Source organism: Eretmochelys imbricata, chromosome 27 (assembly GCF_965152235.1).
Source record: "Eretmochelys imbricata isolate rEreImb1 chromosome 27, rEreImb1.hap1, whole genome shotgun sequence".
Classification (NCBI taxonomy): domain Eukaryota; kingdom Metazoa; phylum Chordata; order Testudines; family Cheloniidae; genus Eretmochelys; species Eretmochelys imbricata.
Genome location: NC_135598.1, coordinates 13,289,761 through 13,309,107, shown reverse-complemented (window position 1 = coordinate 13,309,107; position 19,347 = coordinate 13,289,761). Strand labels below are relative to the sequence as shown.

Sequence of the window (19,347 nt, the reverse complement as noted above, 5' to 3'; positions counted from 1 at the left end):
TCCTTGGAAGTGGTGAAGATGGAAAGTGCTGGCTCAGGGGAGAACGGTTGGGCGTGGCCAGCCGTCAACTGTCAGCAGCTTTTGTTTTCAAGAATTAGGGCTATTAAAAAGAAAAGAGTGAGTCAGAAATGCGCCTTGGAGAGGAAGTCACAGCTGCTTTCCATGGCAGGAACTGGGTGCAAGCCCAGAAACCACGGGGATGGGTGCGAGAGCACCCAGGAGTGAGCTTTGTCATGGTTACCAAGAGTGGTGGAGTTTCCACCGGGCTTGGCCAACGTGCACGGAAAACATGGCCTTTCTTAGCGCAGCTGCCAGCTTTGAGCTCCATTTTAGCTGCTCCTGTCCTCACGCAGGCAGGAGGCTCTCCTGGATCACGGCGAGGCCCAAGGCTGAGTTGAGGTGGGGCAAGCCCAGCGCCATGGAGCGAGAGGAGCTCTCTGCCCTCAGTGCGTGTGTGGGACTCCCGGTTTGAAAATGGACTCCAGTCCTGCCCCCCATGCCCACACGCCGGCTCTGCTCTGCCCCGCTGTGCACAGACACGGGGTACCCCGTCCTGCCCGCAGAGCAGCGACTCGGCTTCCTGAACGCGGCACCAGGGGGCCCTCTCTGAGGAAGTGGCTAGGTACGTCCTCAGGGCAGGACTGTTCTGTCCCTTGCAGCCCATTCTCCAAGGGGGTCGCTCAGCCCAGTTTGTGCAGCTGTGTCTCCTGGACGATCGCTCTCTGGTTCAGAGAGGCCCCTCCTGAGACCTGGTGTCTCCCCAGAGGGCCGGGGTCCAGCCGAATAGGAATCCCAAGGGAGAGAACGTTTGTGGGTGTCCTGGGGGTGCAATTTTGTAGAAACCTGCAGGCCAAGGTCTTCCTGGTTCCACTACCTGGGCCTTGCTCCTGACTTGCCCTGGGGGGACCAAGGGCAGGATGTGATCCAGCCTGTTTGGAAATCCTGGATGCTCTTAGATTTCCCAAGTGGGAGGAGCTGGGATGAGCTTGGTGTGAAGAAATCGCAGCCACGTGCATCGCGCTCGGATGGGTTGGTTCATTCTACCGGCTTGTCACTGCAAACAAATCCAGATGTGCTAGCCCTGGGCTCTGCCCCTATTCCTCTGGAAAGGGAGGAAGGCTGGCTCAGTGGTTTGGTCCTGCTTTGAGCAGGGGGTTGGACTAGATGACCTCCTGAGGTCCCTTCCAACCCTGATATTCTATGATTCTATGGTGCTGGAGACCTGCATTGACTTCACAGCTCCTTGAGTGCCCTGGGACCAGTCACTTAGCCTCACTGTGCCTCAGTTCCCATCTGTGCAATGGGGACATTAGCCCCACTCTTCCCCACAGGGGGTGTGAGGTGACAGCTAGTAAAGACTGACACGAAGGGGACCAGATAAACCCCTTAGATAGCTAAGAAAGTGCTGCTTTAATGGCATGGCCATGGCAGAGTCAACCCAGACCTCTGCCCCCTGCAGACAGGCACATACCAAATGGTCTGGCTTTACCATTACTGCGTGAGAGCCCTGGTGCACTGCACAGGACCGACGCTCCCCTTCTGGTTACAGTATTTCACCTTCCCTCAGAAACTACCCAGCATTGCTGTGTGCTGTTCAGCTCCAGTGCGCCACCCCAGAGCTGGCTGCATTTTAGTGGTGGGTGAGGTGAATCCTCTGAGTGTGTGAGGCTCGTAAAGCATCTGAGGTCCCTTCAGGATGAAAGTCTCTGTTATCTGGCCAGGTAAGCTATACTGGTGCCCATCACCAAAGTATCTGGGCTCCTCATGTAAGATGCTGCGAGGTGGGCCTCTGGGATGTGTTTTCTCAGAGGACCCCTCCAGGGTGGAGCAACCTGCATTAAACCTGAATGGGAGGGATCTCTTCAGCACCCAATCCTCCTGGAGCCTTGGCCGGGCCCGAGGGGCAGCTCTGGCTGGTCCATGGGGCCTGGCTGCCGCGCTTGCCCCGCGGAGGCTGGAGCCAGCTCCTGGATCTCGCTTTTCAGACTCTTCTCGGTTGGGGGTGTCACCAATACTGAGGCCAGGAGCAGCTGTCTAGTCTGAGCTGCTGCAGAGCCCAGACCGGGGCACCCCCCTGGCCATTCCCGGGGCTCAGCGCATCTGTCCCCCGCCCCGGCAGGTGCGTCTCTTCTGGCCTCTCCGTGCCCCCCCCAGCTGCACTAAGAGCACTGTGGCCGTGGCCGGCCCCGCTCCCGACCCTGTCCCGGGGCAGCAGGGGTTGCGCCAGCCTCCGTGGCCTGCTTGCCTCACCCTGGGCTGAGGCTACCGTGGGGGGGCACAGCGGCACTGGCTGCGAATGCCTCCATGTTACCAGGGCCAGAGCTGCAGGGCGGGGACTGCTGGGGGGGGGGCCGCGGGGCAGGAGTGAGGGGCACCAACGGAGCTGTGATTTTGGCGGGGTGGGGGGATGAAGGCCAGGGCTTGGCTAGCAGGCAGCTGCAGGATGCAATTGAGCAGCACCGGCGGAGCGGGCCGTGGTGGCAGCTCAGGAAGGTTTATGTGTCAGGTGCTGGGGCTCCGGCAGAGCCGTGTGAGGGGTGCGCAGGGCTGGGCTAGCAGGGGGCTGCGGGTCAGGTGTGAGGGGCACAGGCAGGGCTGGGGGCAGCCCAGGGTTGGGGTAACAGAGAGCTGCAGGCCAGGAGCAGGGGGCACTAGCAGAGCCGTGTGGGGAGCCCAGGGCTGAGCAATCGGGGGGAGGCGGGGGGCTGCAGGCCAGGAGCAGGGGGCACTGGCAGAGCCGTGTGGGGAGCCCAGGGCTGAGCAATCGGGGGGGGGCTGCAGGCCAGGAGCAGGGGGCACTGGCAGAGCCGTGTGGGGAGCCCAGGGCTGAGCAATCGGGGGGGGGGGCTGCAGGCCAGGAGCAGGGGGCACTAGCAGAGCCATGTGGGGAGCCCAGGGCTGAGCAATCGGGGGGAGGGGGGGCTGCAGGCCAGGAGCAGGGGGCACTAGCAGAGCCGTGTGGGGAGCCCAGGGCTGAGCAATCAGGGGGGCTGCAGGCCAGGAGCAGGGGGCATTGGCGGAGCCGTGTGGGGAGCCCAGGGCTGAGCAATCAGGGGGGCTGCAGGCCAGGAGCAGGGGGCATTGGCAGAGCCGTGTGGGGAGCCCAGGGCTGAGCAATCAGGGGGGCTGCAGGCCAGGAGCAGGGGGCATTGGCGGAGCTGGGGGGAGCCCAGGGCTGAGCAATCGGGGGGGCTGCAGGCCAGGAGCAGGGGGCACTGGCAGAGCCGTGTGGGGAGCCCAGGGCTGAGCAATCGGGGGGGGGGGGCTGCAGGCCAGGAGCAGGGGGCATTGGCGGAGCTGGGGGGAGCCCAGGGCTGAGCAATCGGGGGGGCTGCAGGCCAGGAGCAGGGAGCACTGGCAGAGCCGTGTAGGGAGCCCAGGGCTGAGCAATCGGGGGGGGGGGGGCGGGCTGCAGGCCAGGAGCAGGGGGCACTGGCAGAGCCGTGTGGGGAGCCCAGGGCTGAGCAATCGGGGGGGCTGCAGGCCAGGAGCAGGGGGCACTGGCAGAGCCGTGTGGGCAGCCCAGGGCTGAGCAATCAGGGGGGCTGCAGGCCAGGAGCAGGGGGCACTGGCGGAGCCGTGTGGGGAGCCCAGGGCTGAGCAATCGGGGGGGCTGCAGGCCAGGAGCAGGGGGCATTGGCGGAGCTGGGGGGAGCCCAGGGCTGAGCAATCGGGGGGGGGGGGGGCTGCAGGCCAGGAGCAGGGGGCACTGGCGGAGCCGTGTGGGGAGCCCAGGGCTGAGCAATCGGGGGGGCTGCAGGCCAGGAGCAGGGGGCACTGGCAGAGCCGTGTGGGGAGCCCAGGGCTGAGCAATCGGGGGGGGGGGGCGGGCTGCAGGCCAGGAGCAGGGGGCACTGGCAGAGCCGTGTGGGGAGCCCAGGGCTGAGCAATCGGGGGGGGGGGGGCTGCAGGCCAGGAGCAGGGGGCATTGGCGGAGCTGGGGGGAGCCCAGGGCTGAGCAATCGGGGGGGCTGCAGGCCAGGAGCAGGGGGCACTGGCAGAGCCGTGTGGGGAGCCCAGGGCTGAGCAATCGGGGGGGCTGCAGGCCAGGAGCAGGGGGCACTGGCAGAGCCGTGTGGGCAGCCCAGGGCTGAGCAATCGGGGGGGCTGCAGGCCAGGAGCAGGGGGCACTGGTGGAGCCGTGTGGGGAGCCCAGGGCTGAGCAATCGGGGGGGCTGCAGGCCAGGAGCAGGGGGCACTGGCGGAGCCGTGTGGGGAGCCCAGGGCTGAGCAATCGGGGGGGCTGCGGGCCAGGAGCAGGGGGCACTGGCGGAGCCGTGTGGGGAGCCCAGGGCTGAGCAATCGGGGGGGCTGCGGGCCAGGAGCAGGGGGCACTGGCGGAGCCGTGTGGGGAGCCCAGGGCTGAGCAATCGGGGGGGCTGCGGGCCAGGAGCAGGGGGCACTGGCGGAGCCGTGTGGGGAGCCCAGGGCTGAGCAATCGGGGGGGCTGCGGGCCAGGAGCAGGGGGCACTGGCGGAGCCGTGTGGGGAGCCCAGGGCTGAGCAATCGGGGGGGCTGCGGGCCAGGAGCAGGGGGCACTGGCGGAGCCGTGTGGGGAGCCCAGGGCTGAGCAATTGGGGGGGCTGCAGGCCAGGAGCAGGGGGCATTGGCGGAGCTGGGGGGAGCCCAGGGCTGAGCAATCGGGGGGGCTGCAGGCCAGGAGCAGGGGGCATTGGCGGAGCCGTGTGGGGAGCCCAGGGCTGAGCAATCGGGGGGGCTGCGGGCCAGGAGCAGGGGGCACTGGCGGAGCCGTGTGGGGAGCCCAGGGCTGAGCAATCAGGGGGGCTGCAGGCCAGGAGCAGGGGGCAATGGCGGAGCCGTGTGGGGAGCCCAGGGCTGAGCAATCGGGGGGGCTGCAGGCCAGGAGCAGGGGGCACTGGCAGAGCCGTGTGGGGAGCCCAGGGCTGAGCAATCGGGGGGGGGGGGGCTGCAGGCCAGGAGCAGGGGGCATTGGCGGAGCTGGGGGGAGCCCAGGGCTGAGCAATTGGGGGGGCTGCAGGCCAGGAGCAGGGGACACTGGCAGAGCCGTGTGGGGAGCCCAGGGCTGAGCAATCGGGGGGGGGGGGCTGCAGGCCAGGAGCAGGGGGCACTGGCAGAGCCGTGTGGGGAGCCCAGGGCTGAGCAATTGGGGGGGGGGGGCTGCAGGCCAGGAGCAGGGGGCATTCGCGGAGCCGGGGGGAGCCCAGGGCTGAGCAATCGGGGGGGCTGCGGGCCAGGAGCAGGGGGCACTGGCGGAGCCGTGTGGGGAGCCCAGGGCTGAGCAATCGGGGGGGCTGCAGGCCAGGAGCAGGGGGCACTGGCGGAGCCGTGTGGGGAGCCCAGGGCTGAGCAATCGGGGGGGCTGCAGGCCAGGAGCAGGGGGCATTGGCGGAGCCGTGTGGGGAGCCCAGGGCTGAGCAATCGGGGGGGCTGCAGGCCAGGAGCAGGGGGCATTGGCGGAGCTGGGGGGAGCCCAGGGCTGAGCAATCGGGGGGGCTGCAGGCCAGGAGCAGGGGGCACTGGCAGAGCCGTGTGGGGAGCCCAGGGCTGAGCAATCGGGGGGGCTGCAGGCCAGGAGCAGGGGGCACTGGCGGAGCCGTGTGGGGAGCCCAGGGCTGAGCAATCGGGGGGGCTGCGGGCCAGGAGCAGGGGGCACTGGCGGAGCCGTGTGGGGAGCCCAGGGCTGAGCAATCGGGGGGGCTGCGGGCCAGGAGCAGGGGGCACTGGCGGAGCCGTGTGGGGAGCCCAGGGCTGAGCAATCAGGGGGGCTGCAGGCCAGGAGCAGGGGGCATTGGCGGAGCTGGGGGGAGCCCAAGGCTGAGCAATCGGGGGGGCTGCAGGCCAGGAGCAGGGGGCAATGGCGGCGATGCGAGGGGGCCTTTGCAGGCTGCGCCCACCCACTTGCCCTGTGCCTGGCTCCAGCCAGCGCTGTCCCTCCCACCACTGCGGGACACCCATGCCCGTAGCTTTACTGCTGGCTACTGTGGGTTGTGCCCCCTGCCTGCTGGCAGCACATGTGCTGCCCTCCTGGGTGGCCACCCGCCCCTCACAGGCTCCGGCCCAGCGGGCAACGGCTCAGGGCTAATGGGGCCCATAGTCTGCGCCCAGCCGGACTCCAAGGATCGTGCCTCTGGCTTGAACCCAATGCCCGGCTTGCCAGAGGCTGCCGTGGGTTTCCTTCAGTGGCGTGGTGCCCTCTGGTGGTGCAGTGTAGTCAAGGCACATTACTCACACCAGAGAGGGGCCCGGAGGCCTCAGCGGCTAGCTGCCCTCCTCTCTCCTGGGCTCCGGGAATGCCGCGCGCACTAAGCGTGCACTAAGCGTGCACTAAGCGCATTATTGGCCACGACACTAAGCGCGCACTAAGTGCATTATTGGCCACGTGCACTAAGCGTGCACTAAGCGCATTATTGGCCACGCGCACTAAGCGCGCACTAAGCGCATTATTGGCCACGACACTAAGCGCGCGCTAAGCGTATTATTGGCCACGCGCACTAAGCGTGCACTAAGCGTGCACTAAGCGCATTATTGGCCACGACACTAAGCGTGCACTAAGTGCATTATTGGCCACGCGCACTAAGCGTGCACTAAGCGTGCACTAAGCGCATTATTGGCCGCGCGCACTAAGCGTGCACTAAGTGCATTGTTGGCCACGCCCACTAAGCGCATTATTGGCCGTGTGCACTAAGTGCCTGAGGAGAACAGTGGCGTTGGAGGAGGGTTCCCTTGGCAGTTTCTGATGGAGGGGGCAGGACTGGAATAGCAGGGGGCTGGGGGTGAGGAGTGGGGGCATCCCACACGTTGTGGATAAAAGGGAATCATTCCCAGACTGTCTATGGCTCTGAAACCAAACACAGATCATCCAGGGAGTCACAACAAAAGCCCCAGCGTGGCTCCAGCTGCCCTGAGCCAGCACTGGCTTCTTCTGCGAGGAACTGGGATTAATTCACTGAGCTGGGCTTTGCAGTCAAATAGGCTCGGCTTGTCTCTCCTAGCACCCCAGTAATTTCTTCCAGGCCTTTCCCTGCGTCACACCCCTGTGGCGACCTTCCTCTGTCTCTCCCAACTCGGTAGGGGGAATTGGTGGCCTGTGGTTAGAGCAGCTTGGCCCAAAAGTTGGGGACCTATATGGTGCAGGACCAGGGCTTGACTGACTAGCACTTCCCTTCCGGGTTTCATTCTCCTCTTACAGGACCGGACCCCTGGCTCCCTGCACATTGGTCCTGCCGGAGGGTAAATCACAAGAAGTGGTGCCAGGGGAACGCAGAGGGGTGAAGTAGGATGCCCTCCGGACCTGGTTTAGATAGGTGTAAATCAGGCTGTGGCTTGAAGTTAGTCACGGGCTGTTTTGAGTATCTTGGCCCTGTTTCAGGCCAGGCCTTTAATGAAGTCCTGCCATCTCTCCAGCTGCACTTGCTTTCAGGGACAGTGCACATGCCTTGGTCTGGTTTTGCAGCACCCCCTGCTGGTCACAGGCAGCAGCACCAGTACCCAGTAGTAGCCTATAAGGTTCCAAAGTTATTGGCATTGAAGTAACGACTACTGGCCTCAGTCGAACCGAGCCTAAAGCTGTGGGATCAAGAACCCTGATCAACAGCTTCACTCCTCCGACAGAAGGAACTCTGCGCAATAATCATAAAGCTAGTTGGTGCTGATATTGGAACTATCACGGGGCTGGCCTGAGAGTGGAACGAACTCCTCCACCAGTTAAGAACCATCACAAACCGCCCACCTCCTGCTCCAAAATGGTGTGTTTGTCTTCTCCGACAAACCCAGGGCATTGATACTAAAAACCTGCCCAGCCAAGCCAATCTCCGGCCCATGCTGCCCCTGGGGAGCAAAGGGAGAACCACCGTGACAGATGTTAAGCAGTGTGACGAATGCCCACCTGGAAGGCACGCATGCCCTAGCGTGGGGAGCAGGTTATAAGAACCTCTGTGGAACAGAGCAACTCTGTGGAGCACAACACTGGCTTTGAGGGTTGCCAGCTGCCGACCTTGAAATACTTCCTTCTAGCAGGGACAAGGCCCAGGGAGCGGCTGTCAGAGCATCAGGAGACCTCGGCCCCATACGTGGAAAACAAGGGAAGAAATAGGACCCCAGAGAAGCACTTGCTGCTCTTGTGGGCACTGCGCTCATACACAACAGAGGTCAGGTGTATGACCTACAAATGGGGCAGAGGGCAGGCTGCAAGGAGCAGTTTCAGGGCGACTTAGCAGGTTCATCTAGTGATAATGAGAAACTTTGAGATTAACCTTGAGCCAGGGTGGTTTTTCAGGTAACACATTGGTGGTAGTGTACGAGCGACAGCATAACCAGTAACTAGAGCAAGGGAGACCAGGAATCCTGACTGGCGCTCTCGGGAGAAAGTTCTGACCTTGTGAAAGATACCTCCCTTCTGTTACTGCATCTGCATCCGAAAGCTTCAGGGTTTCCAAGCCGTTCCACCCACCCCACCGTGAAACTGAAAGCCGCAAAACCACACACACGTGCGAGGTTTTTTTCCAACTTTTATTTTAAAAGTCATAATTGAAGCTTAACAAAGTCTTAACCCATTATTATTGTGAGAGCTGCGGCTCAGCCATGGTCTGTGTAGCAGTAACCACCACCTACCCAGCAGCAGGTCACGCACCCAGGAGCGGGTAAGAGGTTTGGTAACAGAGCTCAGGAGGTTTAATTCATTAACCCCTTGTGCGCTTCCCACGCCGGTGCAGCAATGACATCCACCACAAGCAACCTTAAAAGAAGTTTTATTGGGAATTGGGAGGGTGGGTTTCCCTTAATAGGCTGATCTCTTGGGTGATGGTTGCAGGGGAGCACTTCCCTCTGCAATAGGCAGAGGGCGATATAGAACCTGGGTGTGTCTCCCCTTCCCCCCCCCCCCCCAGTACGTACATGCAGATAGTTTATAAAAGAAAGGCAGATTCTGGATTGTAGCCACCAGAGGATGGTTTCTATCAGACAGGATATTCCCTGTGGGAAAATAAAAATACACTGCTGTCCCCAAAGGATCATGGGAAACCGTCATCGTCATCCTCTGCCATTTCCTTCGCGAATTCCAGGTCCTGCTGCTCCCGCTCCCGGCGCTCCTGGAAGGCAAAGGCAGGGCATGTTCCTAACAGGCCGATTGCAGCAGTGGGACTGGGATGGCTCAGGGCGCTGGGAGCTGAGCTGCTCGGAGAGGCTGCCAGGACAGCAGTGACCGAGAGAGAGGGGGAAGTGATGGCCATTCATGTGAAATGAGTGAAGAGAAGGCTCTGTCCAAACCACAGCTGGCATCAAGGACTGGGCCCCTGACAGAACTCCTGGCTCGCCACAGAAAGGTTCCCACCAGGGCAGGGATGGGGCTTTTGGCACAGGCTCGACACGGGTACACAGCACTGGTTGGGAGGAAAGTGTCACTCCTAGGGAGGGTTGCTAATGGGGCGCTCAACCCCCTCCCCGCACAGGCAGGAAGCCCAGAACCCAGGTGGGATCTCACCTCTGCAGACTCCAAGTCCTTGTTGTAAGACTTAGGTGGGAACCTCATGGCCTGGAAACACAAACAAAAGGGGATCAGTGAGGGACCACCTTGGCCAGGGCCACAGGGCAGAGGCAAGGAACACACAGGCACCTCTCACAGGCTGTAGAGACATTTCCAAGCATGCACCGCAGCCAGGGGTCATGCTCCTTGCTCCATCAGCAAGTTCCAGCACGGCCAGGTAGGTTGCCTCACTGACAGGACATCAACCTTCAGACACACCTCCCAGGGCAGCAGAGCTCAGGATGTGCTCACAAAGGTAGCACATGTTTTGAGGCCTCATGAGCCTACCCGGGGAATCAGCAGCTGGAGCTAGAGTGCTGAGAGATCTGTCTGAGATCGGAGGCTTTCACAGCACTTTGGCATGAATGAGGCCTCCCAGCTCCCACATGGAAGAGCTTGCCGGGATCCCATTTTACAGAGGCAATTCAGTAGAGTGGTGAACAGAACCCAGGAGTTTTGTCTCCCAACTCCCGCTGCAGTGCACTGTATTTGCTGGCAGAGTACAGAACGGGGTGTGTTTAGATAACAGGAGAATGTGGGGTGCTCATGGAGGGCAGAGGGACCATGCTTTGAACTGGTGCCCCAACAGATGATTTGGGGGTGCGAGGGAGAGGAAGGAGAAGAGCCAACCCATCATCCCAGAAGGGCCTGGAACCTGCTGGGGGAGTTTCTGGAGGCCTGAGGCTTCTAAGTCAACCTGCTGCACTCACACATCTCAGGAGACCGGCCCCACCGGGACACCTGACCCAGCACCTGGACAATGGGCAGAGCCTAGCTACCTTGACAGACATGTTGTGGATGTCGAGGCAGAAGGAGATCCTTTGATGGAAGGCCAGCTGGGGCTCCCGTGTGGAGTAGATGTCAATCATCTCTTTGGACTGGACGTAGCCTTTCTCGTGGTTAATGCTGGCTTCGATCACGCCGTCCCGGATGGCCTACAACCCAGAGGCAACAGTCACGGCAAGGGGCCAACCTCCAAGGCTGGTGTCCGCGTACGCAGAGTGCCCATGGGTCAACAGCCGGGGATGGCAGCGTGAGCACTTTGCACTCAGGAAGCGGAGACTCGCTCCCACAGGACAGCGAATTGGCTTGTCTGTTCTCTCAAGCCCTGAGCACCTGTTTTTTCTTGGTGCAACATCCCTTGGTAACGATTGCTCGAGGAAGCGACAGATGTAGCGAGATGGGTAGGGACAAGGCTATGCTCTGGGTCAGAGCACCCTGGCATGAAGGGGTTAATTGGGATGCAGGCCCTTGGAGCTGCTGATGGCCCAGATCCCAATAGTAAGAGGCTGGTGACAGACCCTTTTGGAGGAGCACAGCGCTGGTTCCGCAGGGCCTGAAAGATACAGGACCAACCCCTCAGGAATCAGACAGCTCTGCGGTCCCTGAACACCGCAGGGAGAAGGGGCCAAGTGCTAGATTTCCTATGCTGATCCCTGACCCTCTGCTTCGTCCCAGCGACCCACCTTGGCAACAATGAACTCAGCATCCTCCGGGCTGTCTAGCTGCAGTTTCTGAGCAATGTCGGCCAGTGCGATGCGTGAATAGGACAAACTGATCATGCGAACACCTGGAGGTGAGAGAAAGAACAGAAGCTGGAGAGTGTCATGTGGCCACAGGTACACTGAGTGAGCTGGGGAGTGGGTGTGATCGCAAGAGGCCTTTTAAACCAAGCAGCACAAGGAGACTCAAATGCACACTGCTCTCCTTTGCTGCATTAAACGAGAGGAGCAAGCCACAGGGGCTAGTTAACCCAAGACATGGCATTGGCAGCTTCTTACCTGTTTTAATCACATTGTGTCTCAGCCGGATGATCAGGGTATAGGTCCCGTCTGCCTGAAATTTGTCCGCAAACTGATCCAGGACCTGGTTGAACTTGGCTAGGTTACCCGTCCGAACAGCTGTGGGAACATATAGGAGACGGTTGAGAGAAAACAGAGAGAGGAAAAGATCTGCTGAAGTCGCAAAGTCAGAGTAAAAAGAAAAGGAGTACTTGTGGCACCTTAGAGACTAACCAATTTATTTGAGCATGAGCTTTCGTGAGCTACAGCTCACTTCATCCGATCCATACTGTGGAAACTGCAGAAGACATTATATACACACAGAGACCATGAAACAATACCTCCTCCCACCCCACTGTCCTGCTGGTAATAGTTTATCTAAAGTGATCATCAAGTTGGGCCATTTCCAGCACAAATCCAGGTCCCCCCCCCCCCAACTCACTCTCCTGCTGGTAATAGCCCATCCAAAGTGACCACTCTCTTCACAATGTGTATGATAATCAAGGTGGGCCATTTCCAGCACAAATCCAGGTTCTCTCACCCCCCACCCCCATACACACACAAACTCACTCTCCTGCTGGTAATAGCTCATCCGAAGTGACCACTCTCCCTACAATGTGCATGGTAATCAAGGTGGGCCATAGCCTGGATTTGTGCTGGAAATGGCCCACCTTGATTACCATGCACATTGTAGGGAGAGTGGTCACTTTGGATGAGCTATTACCAGCAGGAGAGTGAGTGGGGGGGGGGGGGGAAGGGTGAGAAAACCTGGATTTGTGCTGGAAATGGCCCAACTTGATGATCACTTTAGATAAACTATTACCTGCAGGACAGTGGGGTGGGAGGAGGTATTGTTTCATGGTCTCTGTGTGTATATAATGTCTTCTGTAGTTTCCACGGTATACATCCGATGAAGTGAGCTGTAGCTCACGAAAGCTCATGCTCAAATAAATTGGTTAGTCTCTAAGGTGCCACAAGTACTCCTTTTCTTTTTGCGAAGACAGACTAACACGGCTGTTACTCTGAAAAAAGTCAGAGTAGGAACAGAACTCAGGAGTCCTGTATGCCAACCACTCAACAACTCCTTCCTGACAGGTAAAGGTTCCAGTAAGTGGAATTTTGAGGTTAGAGCCATAAATGCCAGAAATAAAACAGGAGACAGTGCCCTTTATTGATGAAATGTTAAAAATATTTTGCTCCTTCGAAGAGCAGAACATTATCTCAATTTATAATGATGTGGTGACTTCTGAAGACCAACAATTTCATAGATTCCAAGGCCAGAAGGGATCACCTGTGATCGTCTAGTCTGACCTCCTGTGTAACAGAAGCCAGAGAACTTCCCCAAAATAATTCCTTTTAAGCTCAAGCATGTCTTTAAAAAAAAGAACAACCAATCTTGATTGAAAAATTGCGGGTGATAGAGAATCCACCACAACCCTTGGTAAAGCATTCCAATGGTTAATTACTCTCACTGTAAAAAGTAAGTTTTACTCCCCCAGCCAGGGATCCGGTGAGATTAGAACCCAGGACCATGGGCACTGGAAGCAGGAGCAATATCCCTTGGTCATCAAACCAGCTAACGGAGCACAAAGTTACTAAAAATTATCTTCCATTCTGAAAATTTTGCGCATGTGGCTCTGGAATCAGAAGTTGGCCATAGCAACATCAGCACATATTTTTTAAGTGCACTTTTATCTTTTGCACCACGATTTTGCTAGCCTAAAACAACCTAACCATGAAAGTGACCCTCATTTGTGAAAATATGCTTATGTAAAAAAAGTCTTTGTCTTACGTAATGAAACTGTCAGTGTTCTCATTGTCCATACAAAACAACTAACCTTTTTTAAAATCAATCTACACCTTTGGTCTCTGATGTCTTGTGGCCATGAGTTCCACAGGTTATGACCTGCATTTCCCTTATAACTACATCTTTCAGTTTCGTATCATTTCTCTTTGTTCTTGCAGTATGAGACAGCATAAATAAAAGTGTGCAATTTACCAGCTGCTGTCGTCATTATTTGCCATTTTTCATGAAAATTTGAGAAGCTGTAGCTAGACCAAATGGTAGGGAACAGAACAGAAACTTAGGGGTTCCTGGATCATCCAACAACAGATCATGAAGCTCTGGGGAGTAGCCAGAGCACCCTTACCCTGCGTCAGGAGGAAGTAGGGCATGAGTGACCTCTTGAGGGAAGGCTGTCTGAACTGGAGTCTGTCCGGGATCTCGCCCAGCAATAACTCCACTACGATGAGCAGCTTGTGGACCTTAGGCAAAAAGACAGACATAAGAGACTATGAATCTGTCAGAACTGCCTTAGACACCCTAAGGAAGCAAATTCTTCATTCGAATAGACTGGCCAAGAAGCTGGTGAGAGCCCCGGATCCTACCTTGGCTCTGCTCCTCTCCATGGGCCTGATGACGCATAGTGCCGGCACAAGTGCATCCACCCAGAGGTGCCCCGGGAGGACCACGCACGCACCCACTCACCGTCTGTTTGAAGCCGACCGCTGTGTGCTGTGGTGCCTTCCGCAGGGCATTCGTCATGGTCCTCCGTGCTTCAGAGTACTCCAGCTGAATGGCTTTGATGCGACCTGGAAGGAAAGGGGGAGTTACAGAGGGACAGAAACTGTTTCAGAGAGAAGTTGGTTTAACTGACAAAGCCCAGCCCAGGCACTGGGATCTTCGCCCGACCTGACACAAACGGCTAATCAAGCCAACTGCTCCATGCCACGCCAGCTGTTTGGCTGCTCTAGTTCGGTGCCATCTGAGACTGACAGCACTTGAGGTCACGTCAGCAACAAGCAGATCTGTGTACAGGTGCCTAAGCTCCGAAGGACGAGAGGCGCTCCGTCTTTCAGAGGTCACACACTTACCTACTCGGTGCAGCGGGACAGCAGGATGCGAGCAATCTTTACCTCACACCTTCCCTGCCCAGGACAGCAACGCGAACACCTCTTTGCACATCCACAGCCCTTCCATCAGCTCTCAAAGCCTCACACCCACCTCTGCTCACTAGCATGATGATTACTACCAAGGCCCATTGTACTCCCTGGCAAGAGGGACATGGTCTGCGGCACAGTCCCTGGATTTTATGGCACCTGGTCTGGAAATTGGGGCAGCTTCACTTAAATTTTAGAACAGAGATTTTGAATGTAATTAAATGTGAACATTAACCTGACCAGCACAGTGGCCCCTCCTTTCTCCAGTTTCCATCCAGTTCAATTTTACTTGCTGACGTTTGTACTGGTGATGCTGAGCGGCACTGCAAGAGTCCAGAGAAAAGCTGGAGGTTTTGGCAGCTGCAGAGGGGGCTGTTGGGGACTGTGGTATTGGGCACGATAGCAGAGAACAGGGCTGGCATTTCCACCACTCCCTTTGTGCGCAGTTATCGCCCCCCAGAGATAAATGTGGCCGTTCACCGCTCTCAGACCTTTCATTTCAGACCTGCAGACAAGACTATAACATTTTATGCTTGGTGCATGTTGTCCAGTGTTTTCTTCCCATTTACTAGGGCAGGACGTGTAGATTCTGAAATACAATTCTGTGGCAAATTCCACTGCCAAAGAATTGTGACATACACGTTGGGCTAAGTATTAGCCCATTTTACAGGTGAGTAAATGGAGGCAGCGATTATACGATTTTCCAGAGGTCACAGGGTCAGTGGCAGAACCAGAAGAAAACCCTCTGAATCCGAACTCTGGCACTAACCGCTTGATCACACTCCTTCCCTAGCCTCAGGAACAGAACCCAAGAGTCCTAATTCCAGTCTCCTGCTCTAGTCACTAGACAACACAACAGTAAAGCAGCTTGCATTGGCATTGCTGCCTCTCACCTGTGTAATAGAGGTACCTGGCCCACTCGTTGTTATTGGCCTGCTCAGGAAAAACTGATTTGGAGACGAGCTTTTCCGCCTGGTCGTAGAGGTTATAGTGAAGGTAGTTTCTCAGCAGCAGGTTCAGGAGGGTGGCCTGACCATCTGCGTCATGACGGAGGGTTGCCGTCCTCAGACGGGCATGCAGGAAACTTCAAAAGAGGGTGGAGAGGAAAGAGTCTGTCAGAGGGGAGGGAGGAAGCTGCAAAAGGGGAGAGCACAAATGTCCTCAGAAAGGTTTCGATCCTAGCTAATGGCTACAGTGCCATTAGGCACCAAAAGGCCCTTTCATTTCTGTATAGGCAGGCTCCAGGAGAATGCAGCACACAGGACTGCAACTAACCTATCGGACACAGCAGCAGCCAGTCCTACCTCCTGACCACATCAAGTTTATTCAGGAACTCGTAGCTGCGGGAGTGGTAGTAATAACACTTGGCCACCACCAGATCGAGGGCTCGGCGGTTCTGAGGACTGATCTTCTGCATCAGGTCATCAGACACTTTCTGGGCCTGGGGAAGGAAAGGAGGAAGGTCAAAACAGACAAGTCGAGAGAGAGAGCGAGCTCACTTGTGAGGAAACACAGGAGGGGAAGCGCTCAGAAGCATTTTGGCTGTGGGAACTTCCATTAATCTAAATCCCCCGTCCCTAAAATATTGGTAACTTCCAAGGGCTGTATCTCAGCCAATCCCTTTGGGATGGGGTTAAAATAACTTCAGGGAAGCTCTCCTAGCAGAGCAGACTTGAGGTAACTAAATGGAGGCAGTGGTATTTTCTTTGCTGGCTAGCTACTAAACCTCCACCGGTGCTGTACGCTAGGATGGGACACGAAGCTTCTCTGCTCTGAAGCTCTGCCACCGTCTACCCGTACTCAGCTCATGGGAACAGGGAGGCAATGGGGAGAGCACCCAGGTTCTGACCCTACAGTCTCATGGGCCATACACACCCAGTACTTGGGTTTCAGTAGCAGGATGGATCTCCCCAATGCAGCAAGCAGGACAGTCCTGGGGTTTTACCTCTGGATATCGTTTACTGTTCATCAGGTAGATGACTAGGAGCAGCTGGAGATAGGTTTCCACCTCTGGCAGGAGTGGGGCTGAGGCTGCCTTTCCTGTCCGGGGACGGAACTGCAGCTCTGCTTCTGTGTCCATAGGCTATAGAGAGAGACCGAGATGTGCTGGATCCACAGCTCTGAAGTCCTCTAGTAATTCACAGAGGAAACTCAACATGGATGTGCCATACCCATCACCAATGCCCGTACCAACTTCCCTGCCTGCCTCCAGTGTGCCACAATCTTGACCTGGAGGGATCACCTCTAGGAACAAAGGAGAGTTCAGTCTCCATGGCCCACTCAGTCTTTGCTCTCTCTGCTGAGGATGCCAACGCAGGCCAGCAAATGCCCATTGTGATTTTTCTTTGATACAGACACAAGCCAGCTGGGAACTGGATCGAGTCACTGCCCCCAACTCACTTCGCAGGCACTCCTGAGCAATTAGGTTGTAATGTCTGAACACTCCCTTTGGGGTCTCTGTTCCCGCCGCCCCATTACAACAACATGTTCTCTGCTACTAACAGTCCCGGCATCTGCCAAAGCAGAGTCACCGCCCCAAGTTCAGCAACCTCCTCTGCCCCCACTGCAGACTCACCTCCTCCAGAAAGCCCAGCAGGAAGTCCCGCATGGTGCTGTTGGAAGTGAAGAAGCCATTGATGGCTTTATGGAGCACGTTGGGGTTGAGTCGGCGGGAGGTGGAGGGCAGAGCCCGTAGGGCACGCAGGACGTAGCGAGGCTCCTTTCCAGACACGGCCTTCTCAAGCTGCTTCACATGCTCTTTGATGTCTGCATCAGCACAGGGAAATCCTGCTAGCACTTCGCCCCTGGCAAGTGCTCTCACAAAGGAGGCAAATCCTAATACCTGATGATCATATTGGTGATACCCCTGCTTCCTTGCTGAAGGCTGATATGCGCTTCTACCTGCTCATATTAATATAATTTTAAGGAGAAAGCCTCAATACCTCAGGACATAAGCCACTCTCTAAGTGGGAGGAGGGGGAGAGGTTAGGAAGAAACTTTCCCTGGAGGCAGGTTATCCTATATCCGTCTACTACAGGTTTCTTGCATCTTCCTCTGCAGTCCCTGGTGCCGGCCACAGTGAGAGAAGGGATACCGAAGTATCATTTATATTACAATAGTACCTAGGAGCCCCAGTGATAGACAAGGGCCCCACCGTGCTAGGTACTGTGCAAACACAAACCAAGTAGATGGACGCTGGGCTGATCCAGTTGAGTACTGCCTTCATCCTAATTACAGAGCAAGTATTAGAACAATCTCAGGCTCAGGTGGCAGCTTTCACACGGAAGTGTCCCACTGCACTTTGCGAGCAAACTGACAGATAAGCTAAACACTGGGGTCCCTTTATGCGCCACTTGGGGTGGAGGGAACACAGACGGTGCTGGCTGTGGCCGAGAGTTCAGTTCACCCGGATCTACCACAGACTTTCTGTCACCGTAAGCAAGCCACTTGGGGTCTGATTTTCAGGAGTGCCGAACATCCGCCACTCCAGCTGAAGTCAATGGGAGTGGACCCCGCTCAGCACCATACAGACCCCTGCATCTCGTTGGCCCTCTGAGCGAGCGCGAGGAGGACGCTGCCTTGCCTGGCACCGGGGGCGAGGTGCCTGGGTGTGCGGCGACGGGGACCGTGGCCATCCGACGCCGCCGTTTCCCAACCGAACCATCACCCCCCCTACGCCCAGCACACCCCCCCATAATCCCTCTCCCTGCACAGGCTTCCCCTGGGACTCAGGGAAACGGGGCCATTCACAGAGCGGTGGGGTGAGGCGCCCGGGTCCGGCACTGGCCCCCAGAGGGAAACAGCCCCTGGGACTTGGTGGGTACCGAGGCCCAGCCCTGCTGGGTCCCCCCGCCTCAGGGCCCCCTGCCCGTTCCCCCCCCCCCGCCTCCCAGTCTGCCCCTCCCCCCGGCCCGTTCCCCCCTCCCCCCGGTTCCCCTCTGCCCCCCCGCCTCGGGTCTGCCCCTCCCCCCGTTCCCCTCTGCCCCCCCCCACCTCTCGGTCTACCCCCCCCCGGCCCGTTCCGCCCCTCCCGGTCTGCCCCTCCCCCCGGTTCCCCTCTGCCCCCCCCCGCCTCTCGGTCTACCCCCCCCTGCCCGTTCCCCCCCCGCCTCCCGGTCTGCCCCTCCCCCCGGCCCGTTCCCCCACTCCCGTTCCCCCCTCCCCCCGGTTCCCCTCTGCCCCCCCCGCCTCGGGTCTGCCCCTCCCCCTCCTCTTCCCACCCCCCGGTCTGCCCCCCCCCGCCTCTCGGTCTACCCCCCCCCCCGGCCCGTTTCCCCCCCCGGCCCGACCTCCTCCCGGTTCCCCTCTGCCCCCCCCCTCGGGTCTGTCCCTCCCCCTCCTCTTCCCACCCCCCGCTTTGCCCCTCCCCCCGTTCCCCTCTCCCGCCCCCCCCACGGGGTCCCCATGCCCGTTCCCCTCCCCCCCTCACCCTCCAGCGTGACAGCGTCGAGCTCGCGCTGCGGCGGCGGCTTCTCCCCGCCGGCCCCGTCCGCCGCCGCCGCCTCCTGCATCTCCACGTCCGGGGGCCCGGGCGGCGGCTCCTCGGGGGGCGGCTTGGCCTTGTCGGCGCCGGGGCGGCGGCGGGACGCGCCCTCCTGCTTCATGGCGGGGGGCGGGGGGGCCCGGAGCTCGCGCGGCTCGCGGTGACGGTGCAACAATCGCGGGAGGAGGCGGCCGGCTCCGCCGCGAGGGGTGCTGGGAAAGGCCAGGCCCGGCCAGCCGAGCCCAGAGAGCGGGCGGAGGAGGAGTCAGAGGCAGGCCGGAGGAACCGAGCGCCGAGCGGGACGTCACCGCTCGGGCCGCGCGCCTCGGCTCAACCCCCAACGGCCGCCTGGCGTCTCCGTAATCACTCGGCTACTTCCGGCTCCGCTCGGGCATCTCCGTCACCAACTCGGGTACTTCCGGCTCCGCTCGGGCATCTCCCTCCTCGTCGGGTATTTCCGGTGTCGCTGTGACGCCTGAGGAGCTCGGCGCATGTGCGCCGCGGCCTTTTCTAGTTGGCGGAGGCGGGCTCGGGGGGGGCAGGGGTCTGGCGAGTTACACAGAGGTGGGGTCTCCCGGGCCTTGCGCCCCCAAAGTGCCCCCTTCTGACGCGGAACCTGCCCATTTCCCCCTTCACCCGCC

General features: G+C 58.9%; 1 protein-coding gene across 1 annotated transcript; it reads right to left on the bottom strand.

Annotated features, from left to right (window-relative positions):
- Positions 1-8,713: 8,713 nt before the first annotated feature.
- PSMD3 (proteasome 26S subunit, non-ATPase 3) lies at positions 8,714-18,901 on the bottom strand. Its single transcript, XM_077806173.1, has 12 exons — positions 18,653-18,901; positions 16,799-16,989; positions 16,169-16,306; positions 15,528-15,664; positions 15,117-15,307; positions 13,772-13,875; positions 13,434-13,548; positions 11,284-11,403; positions 10,969-11,072; positions 10,282-10,437; positions 9,461-9,511; positions 8,714-9,068 (listed from the first exon to the last, which is right to left on the bottom strand). The coding sequence occupies exons 1-12, from the start codon at positions 18,825-18,827 to the stop codon at positions 8,991-8,993; spliced, it is 1,560 nt and encodes a 519-aa protein (XP_077662299.1). The 5' UTR covers positions 18,828-18,901; the 3' UTR covers positions 8,714-8,990.
- Between the last annotated feature and the right edge of the window lie 446 nt (positions 18,902-19,347).